At 46.5% G+C, this 13,541-nt stretch overlaps 1 protein-coding gene across 1 annotated transcript in view; it reads right to left on the bottom strand.

Moving 5' to 3' along the window:
- Positions 1 to 1,278: 1,278 nt before the first annotated feature.
- The window catches only part of MTUS2 (microtubule associated scaffold protein 2), a 317,018-nt gene continuing 304,755 nt past the window's right edge, over positions 1,279 to 13,541 (bottom strand). Inside the window, exons 13-16 of the mRNA XM_040584399.1 lie at positions 13,287 to 13,385; positions 11,853 to 11,972; positions 9,150 to 9,247; positions 1,279 to 4,263 (exon numbers count right to left, since the gene is read on the bottom strand). Of these exons, the coding sequence (XP_040440333.1) occupies positions 4,047 to 4,263; positions 9,150 to 9,247; positions 11,853 to 11,972; positions 13,287 to 13,385 (534 nt within the window). The 3' untranslated portion in view covers positions 1,279 to 4,046. The remainder of the gene's footprint in view (positions 4,264 to 9,149; positions 9,248 to 11,852; positions 11,973 to 13,286; positions 13,386 to 13,541) is intronic.

The following is a 13,541-nucleotide window of genomic DNA, read 5'->3' on the forward strand; positions in this document are numbered from 1 at the left end:
CACTGGGATATCCACCTCATTGGCCCTCCCCATGATTCTTTCACATAAACATTCAACTTTGTTGTTAGTACCACCATTAAGCCCTAGGCAGTCAAAACACTCCAACACATACCGAGCTACCCCACCACCTCTCCTTCCTTGCCTATCCCTTTCTGAAGGGTTTGTAGCCATCTTTTGCAGCACTCGTGTCATGTGAGTTTTCCACCAGGTTTCCATGATGGTGACCATGTCATAGTCTTCCTGCTGCATGATGACTTCCAGCTCCTTCTGTTTGTTGCCCATTTTTTGGCATCAATCTCCCATCCAGCACCTGCATGCTGCCCCCAGGCTGATCTCTAGTAAGCCTGGTTTTATTCCCTTCCCCCTTTGAATCTAGTTTAAAGCTCTCTCAATGAGCCCTGCTAACTCCTGACCTAGCACCTTTTCCCCATTTTTCCTAATATCCAATCTAAACCTCCCCTAGCATAACTTGGGGCCGTTATCTCTTGTTCTGTGGGAGAAGAGACCAACCCCACCTGCCTACCCCCTCCCTTCAGGCAGCTGCAGAGAGCGATAAGGTCTCCCCTCAGCCTCCTCCTCTCCAGGCTGAACACCCCCAGCTCCCTCAGCTGCTCCTCATCAGACTGCCCAGACCCCTCTGCAGTGCTCAATGTGTGCTCACAGCCCAGAAGGCCAACATATCCTGGGCTGCATCAAAAGAAAGGTGGCCAGAAGGTCGAGGGAGGTGATCCTGTGTTGCAGCACTGTCAAAACTAGATGGCCACAAGGCTTTTACTATCCCATACCAGGTTAACTTCAATGAGTACTTTCTGCACCTCTCCCCAGCACAGCCACCAATCCCCCACAAGGTTTCAGAAGTTCATCTGCTGTCCATACCATTTCTTCATCCTCATTAGGCCAGTCCACTCTGTTTCTTGCCTCTACTGCATCTGGATTCTTCCTTCCTTCTCTGGGCTCCTCTTCCAGCCAACCTCTCCTCATCCAGGCCCTCTGCTTCTCCTAGAACCTCTCCTTGTCTCTCCTACATGCAGGGCACACTTTCTCCCCCTCTGCTTCTTCTAAGTATCTCTTCATCCAGTGCTCCTCAGTGCTATTAAACTTCTTAGCAGGAACCAGCCACAGCTGCACATTATCCACATCAGCCAACCCACCGCCTCAAGCCAGCCCACAGCTGTATATTATCAATGATAATTAACCCAGCTTCATTCCTCTACATCAGGGGTCCTCAAAACTATGGCCCGTGGGCTAGATACAGCCCCCCCCCCCTGCCCCCCCCCCCCCCCGCCAGGGGTTGGGGGGGGAAACCAAGCAGCTGCAGATGACTGCCTGCCACTGCATCTGTGCACCGGCCCCTGGTTAAAAAGTTTGAGGACTCCTGGTCTACATCTCCTCTACATTCCTGCCCCTCTGCTCTGGTGAGACCACATGTGCAGTACTGCTTACAGCTCTGGAGTCCTCAGCAAAGGAAATACATGGAGCTCTTGGAGCAGGGCCAGAGAAGGGCCACAAAAATGATCAGAGGGATGGAGCACCTCTCCTGGGGAGAAAGACTGAGAGAGCTGGGGTTGTTCAGCCTGGGGAAGAGAAGGCTCCTGAGAGACATTATTGCTGCCTTTAATACTTAAAGCAGGCCTATAGGAAATACAGAGAGACCTTTTACCAGGGCCTGTAGCGACAGGACAAGGTGCAATGGTTCTAAACTAAAAGACGGTAGGGTTTGATTAGCTGTGAGAAAGAAATTCCTTACAATGAGGGTGATGAGATACTGGAACAGGTTGCCCAGAGAAGTTGTAGATGCCCCATCCCTGGAAGGGCTCAAGGCCAGGTTGGATGGAGCTTTGAGCAACCTGATCTAGTTGACAATGTCCTTGCCCGTGGCAGAGTGTTTGGGCTAGATTATATTTAAAGGTCCCTTCCAACCCAAACCATTCCATGATCCTATGATCTCATGGTATGAGCACTGGCAAGATGAAATGTGACAATGCAGTAGGTATTGCTGTTATCTGTGCATTTAGCAAGTATGAAAGTGATTAAAATTGTACTTGGTAAGAAGGGACTTTGTGTGCATGTGTGTGCTAGGTATCTATGTTACTTTGAAGTTGTACTTGCTGGACACACTAAAATCTAGTAATGGATTTCAATAGTACAACAGCAGTAGCTGTGGCATGATCTAGTCTAACAAGATGCTCAGTTTACTCAGTATCACGCTATCATGCAAAAGCTGCTACAAAAATAAATTCCTCTAAAAAGGATGAAAAAAAATCACCTTTTTTTTGTTTTAATGCTGTGGAACAGGCCACAGGTGCTTCGACTGTGATTGAAGCTGTATCTAAGCTGCAGTCTGTGAATCCTGACTACTTCCCAGGAAAACTAAAGCACAGCTCCCATCCGAGCAGTATGGCAAGGCTGTACAATCCCACCTCTGCTCACGCAGGGTATGCCGGTGCCAATGCACACGCAAGTAGGAGAGCCACGCTCCCTGCAGCACTCCCGCACCCCAGGGATTTGCTGCATGTACCATCTCCTGCTTACTTTGTCCCTGGTACTCAGAGCAGGAATGAATGCAGGCTCTTTGCCCAAGCTGAATAGAAAAAGCATTCCACAGCTCGCTTTCTCTTTTTCTTTAAAAAAAAATATTGGGGGATTATTTTTTTTTTTCTTCCTAGCTGTGCCCATGAGGATCTTGCAGCCTGTCCCAGCCCAGCCACTCCTTGGTCTCCCCACCCCCTCGAGTGGAGGTCACCTCAAGCCTGGATGAATTTTTTTTTGCTCCTAGGCAGTGCAGTTAAAGGCAGTTTAGCTACTCTTTTCCGTGAATCTTCAAAGTGCTCCGTACCTTTGGGTAAGCTTTAGCAATCTGAGATAATATATGTATGTGGAAGGAAAGAAGTTCTGACCTCGTTTGCACCCATGTAATCCACTGTGCTCTATTTGGTGTTTCAGATAGGAGGAGCCTAGAGCCCTAGCAGGTTCCCAGTATCTCATCCTAATACTGGAAACCTCTCGGCCAGCAAAGGTCAAGGATGAACAATTTCTTTTCTCTTTGCTTACAAGACTTGAAATAAATCAAAATGTTCAGGAACGTACAACCAGAGATTTCAATCCAAATCGGGACTAAGTAAATAAAGGTAAGAGCTAACTAGGATTTAGACACTAAAACTGAAACATGTTAACGAGTAACCTCTATCAAATTTACCAAACCCCTCTGGTTTTTCTCACATTTAGCCTATCTCCACTTACAAGATTAATGCAAAGAGTTAAAAAGCAGTGAATGGTATGTATATGTTATCTGGTGTTCAATGCAAAGGTGATGGTTTCAAAGGCAGTACTGTCTCAGAATTTCAAAGTCGCTGGTGTTCATGTTTATAGAGTACCACTTGGTGGTCATTTGGAAGGCGCTTCTACTTCTGTGTAACTTTCTTCTAGGTTGGGTATAAATATTCCTGGGAGGCTAAACAGAAATGTATTTTGTTTAGATACAAGTCTTAGGCACAAGTTAGAAAACTGCTGACTGTAATGAAAATATATCAGCACTTAGTAGTATCCAATAATATAAAAAATGCAATTCAGAACATCTTCAACTACATATATGTGTGTGCGTCTATATATAGGTATAAAGGTACAATACATACATGTATATAAACACAGACACATATACAGAAATATTCACAACTTGAACTGTATTTGCAACTAACCTGAAATACTGCAGCAAAAGTTCATTCTGATGAACCACTAATATAGTATTTTCCAACTTTTGGCTCTAACCATAGTTAAAATGTTAACACATCAAACTAAACATTTTGCTATCTGCTGTCCTAGCTTTTTGCTATCTTTTTTGCTACCCTAATCAACATGTCAGAACCAAGAGCTCCTATATGGGGACTGTAAGAGTACCCTGCCTAGTGTAAAGCTATGCAGCTACTGAGCATGCTTGCAATCATGAACCCTGGGCGCCTGTTGATGGTAATACTTCCTTGGATGTATTTAGCATTTAGCATACTGGAAATGCATAGAAGGCAGGGAACCTTTGGCGTACAGGTGCTGAGTCATCGCCGCAAGGTTCTGACTTTTACTGGAGAGGAGTCCCCTGATGCGCAGCGATAAAAAGAAGTGGATGATGGGGATGAGATTTTCACAGGGCTCATGGCTTCTCCCTCCTGCAGCTTCCAGAGGAGCTCTTCGTTAGTCCTGCTCAGCTTCTTCTTCTCCTCCATTTCTTTCTCAACATATTCTTGAAGATTAGCATTCTCCTCTGACAATTGCCTGGAGAGGGAAATAGGACAACATGGTGGCATTAACGCAGCCAGCACTACACAAGAGGCAGGGCCAGGCAGGACCCCGAGCACCTCAATCCCATCCCATCCACCTGCCCCTAGGGCTGCAACTGAGCTGCCCAAGCTGGGGCACAGATGTCCCCGGTTCTCTTCACTGCTGGGCGAAAACAGCATCTCCACAAGTCACAGCTGGGCCCAATGCCTGACTGTGTCCGGGTGTGCCTGTGTCTTTGCTCTACACCTCCTTGAGGCAGCTCAGCTGCCAAAGCTTAGATGGGCTTTTGACCCAGCAAGTGCCTGGGTCAGTGGGCACTTGTGCTCCTGGCATATGCAACTCCTTGGGCAGGGCTTCTGTTTCTGCACCAAGGCAAGGGGCTTCAGAGATCAAACCATCATGGTCTGCCACAGCAATGACACCTCTGCAGATGACCACTAAGCAGCACAAAGCGCAAGTGGGCTCCTTAAATCCTGCTTTCTCCCCAGCTTCAATGCCTAGCTTCAGCCACCTTTGTCCTGTGGCATTTCACAACCCAGAGGTGCTTGCAATGCTGCCCCATTTTTTTTCTCCAAAGCAGAACAGCAGCTACAGCAGTCCCCAGAGAGGGACAGTCCTGAGTTTTAGGCCTTCTTCTGCCTGACTGAGGATGAAAATCCAAAGTCCCAACTCTGTGGACAGCTGTAACTCACCCTTGTTTCTCAACCTTGCCACCAAAGCTGTGCCATGAGCCGAAGAGCATTTGTGGAGTGGCAGAGCAAGAACAAAGAGGTGAGAGAGAGCAGTTGCATCCCTGGCTTTTCCAACTAGCTGCTACTGCACAGAAAGGGAAAGGAGCATGTGCCCTCCATGCGTTTTTAGCTGATGTCCTGATGTAGGATGCAGCTCAGCTTCGAGGCCTTCCCTCTCCTCTGTAAATGGTCATGAGGCTATGGGTCCTTCTCCAGCTCCTTCTTCCTTGGTCCTAACAAACCCTCTATTCCTGACTGCAGCACCAGAGAAACTTTACCTGCGAGGACCAGGGAGATGTTTTCTCCAGCATGCCCTAAAACCTGATGGTGTTTTGGGAAGTAGGGCATGGAAACCTCCTATGGGCATCATAACCTCAGTAAGTCTGCTCTCATCTAACCAAGTGACTGGTTTGAAAAGAAATGGGGCAGTGCAGGCAGACTGTGGGACTGATTGAGATGTGTTTTGGGCATGTGCTGGCAACACCACCATGCTGGAGGATGCGTGCAAGAACATCTGGCTTCTGCAGCCCCATTACACTTGGGCAGGAGCCAGGTCGTGACGTGATCAGCCTGGGGCAGCTCTGGGCATGTACCTAACCTGGTTTACAGGCAATTTAGAATTTTACAGAAATGAACAGGGAGGCGCCTATCCTCCCCCACTAAGTATTTCCAGGGTTCAGCAGCAGCTGGGTGTGGATTTTGGATACACACATGAAATTCTGGACAACTCCTTTTCTGGCTATAGCCTGAAGCACATAGCAGATGTCATGGACTGCTGGTCCACTCTCCTTGGGTCATCAAAAGTCTCTGAAATGGTGGGGTTGGCATTTCTAATTTTGTTTAAAAACCATTTAATAAGAATATCTTGCTTTTTTTAGCCTCAGTTCCTACAGAAATGGAGCTCAGGTGATCAAGAATATGTCTGCTCTACCACTCTGGACGTTTTCAGCCATGAAGCAGTGGCTAGCAGAGTAGAAGGACTAAAAGACACAAGCTGGCAGAAGTTTTCAGAAAGCTGCTTGCCTGGTAGAGGATGAATATCCTATTCACGGTCCCATTGGGGAACCAGCTGTGGCATGAACTCATGATCTAACAGACATGAGAAATTCCACATGGGAGCTCACCCTGAAGAAATAACTCCATAGAAAAACTCTTGCCACACAGGGAATTACTTCTTCTTTTGCAGTTTCTAACAAGACATGCCATAAAAGATATACACAAAGCCCTACTACATCCTTTTGCAGCCAGCATTCACTGAGGGGGAAAAACAAAACCCAAACACATGCCTTCCCTGCCTTTGTGTAGCTTTTAGTGTGTGAGTGGCTGGTAAAGCTCATCTGGGTATTAGGAACAGGCTTGTCACACCAGCACAGACCTCAGAGCACGGTGAAGGGCTCAGCTCCCTCTTCTGCTAAAGGCACTGACCGGAGGAGGCAAGCACAGCCCATCAGCATGCATTAGTCTTCTACACACTGGAGGGCTAATGCTGCTTGCTAGAGGTATAGTAGAAAGCATGGTATCAGTGTCCTCTGGACTCTCACACAACAGACTTTGCAGCACTAATGCACACTGCAATGTGCTGGCAGAGGCAGGCTGCAAGTTATATGCATGACCTGCAGGTAAGTGGGGAGATGTTTGAGCAGAAAAGAGCCTTGCAGCCAGGTGCTTACGAACACACCATGCGGCATGTGGACATGTCCTCCAGAGAGACCTGCTTTGGCATGCAGATGGAGAAAGGAGCTGCTGCTTGTTGTGCTGCTTATTTTAGCCTTGTGCACATTTCATTGGGAATTTACACTGTGTCACCTGACGTGACTTGACCGGACACAGGCAGAGCCAGCTTCATGCCTCCTGGAGACAGAGGCAGCTGGCACAGCCAGCAGTGCCCGTATCCTTCAGCAAGGCCTCTGCCTTCAGCTCAGCCAAGCTCTATCTGCCTCTGCCGCACCGTGGGGAGGGAGGTGAATAGATGCAGCATCACTGCTTATGAGATACAGACGCCCATTCAGCCCCTCTTCATCATTCAGGCAGGAGGAGGAAGAGAGGCAATATAAAAGCAAATGTGTTCTCACTATGCAAGTTTGTATCTTGAGACACATGTTCCAATTTTAGACCTAACCCATCTAAGGGGACATTTATCCCTAGCACTGCAGACTTAGGATCAGACGTGTTCCTCTGACAGCCTCCTGACAATTTAAGCAGCTGTAACAAATCACAGCCATAAACCCACATTGGTCTGCAGAGGCACGCTGACATGATAGGAAGCAGGGGAAGGTGCTTGGGTCAGGTACCTGAGCTATGCTGACAGAGACCAGACACCCCCCTGGTCATCTTCACTTCTAGGGTGCTAGAAACTACCATTTCTCAAACATCCTTAGGCCAAAGGACCAAAAAAAATATGATGGATTTGGAGGGAGAATCTCAGACGTTGGGAAATCAGATGATTTATTCAAGCACGTGGGGAAGTCCCAGCAGAGGCTCTGTAGAGCTCCTGTGTCCAAAGCTGGCGCATGACCCACCTGCAAGGCTCATCTCCCTTCCTCTGTACCTGCCCTTGGCTATGATTGGAGATATCTCTGTGGTGCATCCCTCAGCCCGCCGCTGCCTCTGGGACCCAGCTCCTGGCCATGCTGCAAAGGCTAGCTTTGCTCTGGCTCCCATCCCTCCTGCTGCCCTCCCTCCTCTTGCTGCTGCTGGTCTGCCACAGATGTCTGGGCATCCGTACTGTGAATCAGCAGAAATAGCCCTAATCTGCACTGTTCCCTAGCAAGGACAGCTCCCCAAGCTTGTTCATGCCTCTTCCCAGGCGGTGCCAGTACAACAGAAATAAGCAGTCGAGGTGGCTACTGCTGCCAGGAAACTGCATGTTTTAGTAACTCTGACTTTAAAACCCTGGCTGACACCGTCTCTATAGCTGTCCCCAAACTGTAACAGTTAAAAACGACTGTCCTCTAAGCTGACTTTCCAGGCTGACCTCAAATTCAGAATTTCTCTCAAAAGATGTTCTTTAAAACCAGTACCTACATAGTTACAAGCAAGAAGCAAAGTGCTGCAGCTGGACGCTGGCCGGATGCAACCAGAAACAGGTAGCTGCAATGCGGAGATGCCAGGCACTGAACCAGGCACCCTGGCTGCTGTCACAGGTGTGGAGAGAGACTGCCACTTCCAGACCACAATTCATCCAGCCCAAAAGCAGGTGCCTCAAACTGGTCTGGTGAACCAGGTCTTAAAAATTCCTGGTTTTTCCTCCCCAAGCACAGAAAGGCTGTAGACACCCACCTCAGACAGTGACATTTGTGTTACAGGTATTTACAGTCAGGTGAGAGGAAATATAATCCTCACCCCAATCTAATTGTTAGTACAAATAATGCTGCCCTTTTAAAATATCTTCATGCAGGAGACAATTTTTAAAGGCTGAGTCATTAATAAAGGAGACACTAGAAAGACAAAATCTAAAATCAGAGATGAGATGCTGCAGCTTTAAAAAGACAGCTATAATTAAACTGCATTTTAGTCCAATGGCATAATTTATGGCAACAACATCAGCTAGGCAGCGGGTGTGCTGGGACAAGTTCAGCTCCAGCATCTCCCCCTGGTACCCCTTCTGCCTGGCTCCAGCTGTGATCCTTTGCCTTACAGCAGACTACAAACTCTCTGGGGCAGGGACTGTCCTACCCTTCTCTATTTCTATACCACCTAACACAAGGAACCTCGATACCTTTGTCAAGTTGTGACAAGGATGAACACAGACAGTGCAGACGAAAAAACTCCACCAATGAATAACCCCACCTGGGTGACAGTGGCATCATTAGGATGTCTCTCCTGAATTTGCCCCATTTTCCATCCTTGCTACCCACTGACTGATGGGTCTAAGGGCACTGACACTGAGATCAGAAGCCACTGGAAAACTGGCCCTCAGCAGCATGTCAAAATCATGGAAATACACAGACAGATATGTGGCCTTCCTTATGATAAAGTAAGCAAACCCTGACACAAAAAGGATTTTTTAACAAAACAAGCAGATCAGGACACCAATACACTTTCAGGAGGAAGTAAGATTTTCCCCTTCTGAAATAAGAGTCAGCCTTGGGCAATTAAGATCTGCAGCCTCCTTTCAAGCTCAGACAGGTTGCAAATATCAGCACAAACCTTGTTATGACAGTATTTTGCTCAATCCTGGCTCTCAGTTCCTCATTCTGCTGTTGCAGCACGGTGATTTTTTCTACCAGTTTTATATTTTTTTCAGCCTGCAACAAAAGAAGATTGGTTAAGTCTGAAGAAAGCCCAACACTGGATCCAAGAGAATTTGTTCTTTATCTCATTTGTCCCTAGAGCAACTTCTAAAATTTGAGAATAGATGGAGATAGTAATCTTGACTGCAGCTGACACTTAGAGGTCTGACACAACACATCATACTGGTGAAGTAAGTGGCGTCATGAGCAGAGCCTTGAGTAGGGGGAGAGCTGAACTATCCCTTACTCCTAACTGAGGAGCAGGAGGGTCTTAGTCTTGTCCAGCACAAATAAAACATCTTCCTCGGTGGTGCCCCCACAACTTTTACCCTCAGGAGCCAACATTACCAGCCATTGTTCTTGGGCAGGGAGCTATTGGCACTTGGGGACCATGGGGGTGCCCAGCATGGAAAGGGCACTGTGGTGTGAGTGGTCAGTCTAGTGACGAAGGAGGAGTGCAAGGTGTATGATGTGTATCATCCAGCTCAACTAACCTCACCAGACACAAATGTCTGGCGTCCAACCTCTAGGATTATGATTTCCCAGTTATGGGGAGGAAAGAGTTACCCAACAAGGCAGATTACATCCAGCGGCAGCCTTAGCCTGGTGCTGCACGCACATGAGGTGATCTGCACTTTGGAGACACTCCTCTCCACTGCTGACAGTGTCGGCTTAAATGACAGGCTTAAACTAGACATTTAACTATAAGCTACAATTAAGTGAAATGAATCCTATCCCAAGTGTAGGTAGCTTTCACTCAGGACAGTTCAAGGACAGAGTCTGAGGATGTCAATAGCAGTGTATTAAAACATCAGTAAGATGTTTATAGGCATGTACCACAGCCTCAGATGCCTTGCTTTTCCCAAGTTTTGAATTTTACATACTTTATCACCTTAGTTCTTAATTTTCCAGCAGTTTGAATTTTGCTGAATTCAACACTTGGAAGAAAACAAGATAGCACAGAGTAACCTTATCTCTGTACAAGCTTGATTATTGAATTTTCCAATCTTTTATAAAGAACCAAAATATTGTGCATTGGAGTTAGCAACAACTCACACTTTACAGCAAAGGCATCAGTTTTATGCAGTGGTTTCCAGTCTATGCATGTAACCATAAAGGATACTCCTGATTCTCAGATATTCTGGCCTAACCCAGTATATTATGTTAGAGCAGAGCAAAGATTCTGGGCCTGTTTTGAAATGCTCTGAGAGAGGAATCGCTGTCATGGGCACCTGCTTCCTCAATAGTTTTAGTAAGTAGTAGCTATGCCAGCATGAAGCACGGGAGACCTGTGCATCTCCTTCCCTGTCTGCTGCAACCCTCACCCTGTACCACTCCTCTCCTGCCACCTTCATTTCCAGTCTCCCTTTCAGCAGACAAGGAGCCAAGCCTGACCCTGTATTTGAAATGCCCTCCTGCTCCCTTATGAGGCACTCCATCTTTCAGAGCATTTGGAGATGCTCTGTAGATGTTCTGGCACTTATAAAAGGAGATCTTTAAACAGAAAGCTGCTGTGTCTTTGGACCATAGTAAATTCAGTGTTTTACTGCAATAAAGGGCAACAGCAGGACTGTATGCTCATATGTGGCTCATTAGCAAAAGTAGCTAAATGACCAGGAACTATGCAGGCTGTTGTTTGGGTGGGGGTTTTTCAGTATAACACTATAATGCATGTTTTCAGGATCTGGCTTAGCTCCAGGAGTGTTGGAAGGAGCACAGTTAACAAGCCCCAGTTGTAAAAAGGCACTTTTCTCTACATCCACTTACTTAGGCATCTCTGTTCAGCAAAGTAATCATCAGAGTTCTCAAATTTCCCCGTAAATGGAAACAAATCTTGCTGAATGCTGTGCTGAACCAGCTGCGGTATTGCCTCATCCTGTCACCACACTACGCATGTACTGTCACTGTAAGTTATGCCTTACAAAATGAATCCCCCTTCCAACACAAAATATAACTGGTGGTGAACTGGGGAATTCTTTGATATGGACCCCCACAAGCAAAGAAAGAAAACAGCAGAGGCTGCAGCAAAGCATTACTTTAGGGTTAGAGAGACGTTTCCTAGCGTAAGCCTTGCTAGGGAGTGCTTGCTGAATATTGCTAATTCATACTTGCAGCTGGGAGCTCCCCAAGTACCTGCACGAACAGCAGCAAGACACACATGATTCAACCTTCCGCCAACTGTCCTTTCCAGCCCTGAACCTGACTCCTGTAGGGGCATATGGTACAGGCTGGTGTATAAGACGAAGCTCTGGACTACCACAAAGTTCCCCTTCCTCCATCCTTCTTACACCACTCACGTCACTGTCTAACAGAATAGGCTGAGCAGGTATTGCATGGAAAAGCAATACAGATCAACGGATGTGTGGGAGAAGTCAAGGGTATCATGGGTGGGTGAAGGGATGGGAAAAGATCCCACTGAGGGAAAACTTGAGACATGGTACAGTAGAAGCGGCTATACAGGCTGACAGTGGGACAACACAATATATAGGCATTTACGAAATTCTTTGACTGTGTCTTGCCCCAGCCTCTTGTGTTTTCTCACCTCTTTTAAGTTTATCTGCTGTAACTTTTACTTTATTACCTCCATGATGCCTCCTCTGGAGGAAAAATGAAAACTCACATTTTTTTCTAGCTCCATGATGGTCTTCTCCTGCTGGTGAATCTGCTGGTTCTTCATTTCCAGAACATGTTTTAAGCTCCTCAAATCATTTTCTAAGTGCAGATATGGAGCTCGTACAATCTAGGAAATATACCAGTGATTTGGATATCTGTAAGCCATAAATGCATCTTCAGCCATAAGATAAATTTTCCTCAGTGCACCCGGTGGTTTAGGAATCTCAGTGATGTGAAAAGCACCTGGATGTGGACCTCCACAGCCCATCTGAACCCTGATATTCTCTCCTGGGCCACCCCTTTGGCTGGACAGCCTTGTGGCTAGAAAGATGGGATGCCAGGTTGTTCAGCAACTTCATTTGTACTGGTAGCATGGGAACTGCATGAGGTGTTTTATGCTCGTGCAGGTATTTTGGCTTGGGACAAGTACTAACATAAAGCTAAGGAAACTAGACAAGGGGGCCAAAGGTGAAAATGAGTGTTCTGCCTTGCCTGCACCACTGAATCACAGTGCTGTTAACAAAGATCAGATCTGTTGGGAAAAAGTTCCTCCTCTGCTCAAGAACTTCAGATGTAGGGGATATTAGGGTTCAACCCATGGGCCAAAGAGGCACTCTGAATTAGGCTGATGAAATACTGTTGCTGACTTAAGCTGTTCTGGATTTTTCCAGCGGTGAACTACCTGGTGGTACTTGGCATTAACATTACTGTGACACAGCAGAATTTGTCCTTTCATGTAATTTAAATACTGCAGCAGAGGTGGAAAGGGACTGATGCTACTTGTTTCCCACAGCCAAGCCTGCTTCAGAAATGCGCACTCCTTTCCTAAGGAGTTCTCTCACCTAAAAACTCACTGAGCCCCTTGCTCACCCCACTATTTTTATTCTGTCCCCTCTGTCATGTTGATACAGCTATCCATGGGGTTGTGCTGTGAACAAACTGAAATGCCCCAAGTTAAAAGAAAACTTTCTGGGGAGTCATTTCAGGGTTATTTCATTTCAGATAGATAACTGTAGTGTGTGTTTACTTACACACTGTAAAAAGAACCAGCACATCCCCAGTAGACAGCAATTGAATATATACTTCATATGACAGGGCTGTCCCCTGCAAGTCCAGAAAAAAATGAAAGAATACAGGGATACCAAAGAATTTGGTTCAGAAGGCACCAAAAAAAAAGAAATCTAAATGTGAAAAAAGTAAAGACAAAGAGAGGAAGAAAGGGAACAAGAATAGACAGCAGTAAGGTCATACTAGATGGAGTCAATGAAATGTTTTGGAAACAGAGCTGCAAATGCTGGATGAAAGAATAAAGAAAAAGAAGTAAAATCAAAAAATGATGGCTCTGGACTTTCTGACTCCTCCTCAGAGTTCGAGATCTGGGGCGGGATCCTATTGCTATCCACTGAATCGTGTGATGTGACTGTATATAGTTGCCATTTACCTTCAGTTGTTCCTCTGTTTTTTCCTTCAGAGCCTCTTCAAATCGGTCGGCTTTGGCCTTAAGAGATTGTTTTTGAAAAGTGAGGGTGTCTATCTGGTCCTGGAGGGGAGACACAGTAATGAACACACCAGCCATGCTATCACCCCTCTTACACTCGTACGAGTCAATCTGCACTGTGAAACTACCAGGGGAGCTGAACAAGGCCTAGAAATCCCTGCAAGGTGTTTTTTTTTACCTAAGGCCACTTGAACACCC

Source organism: Falco naumanni, chromosome 2 (genome assembly GCF_017639655.2).
Source record: "Falco naumanni isolate bFalNau1 chromosome 2, bFalNau1.pat, whole genome shotgun sequence".
NCBI lineage: Eukaryota > Metazoa > Chordata > Aves > Falconiformes > Falconidae > Falco > Falco naumanni.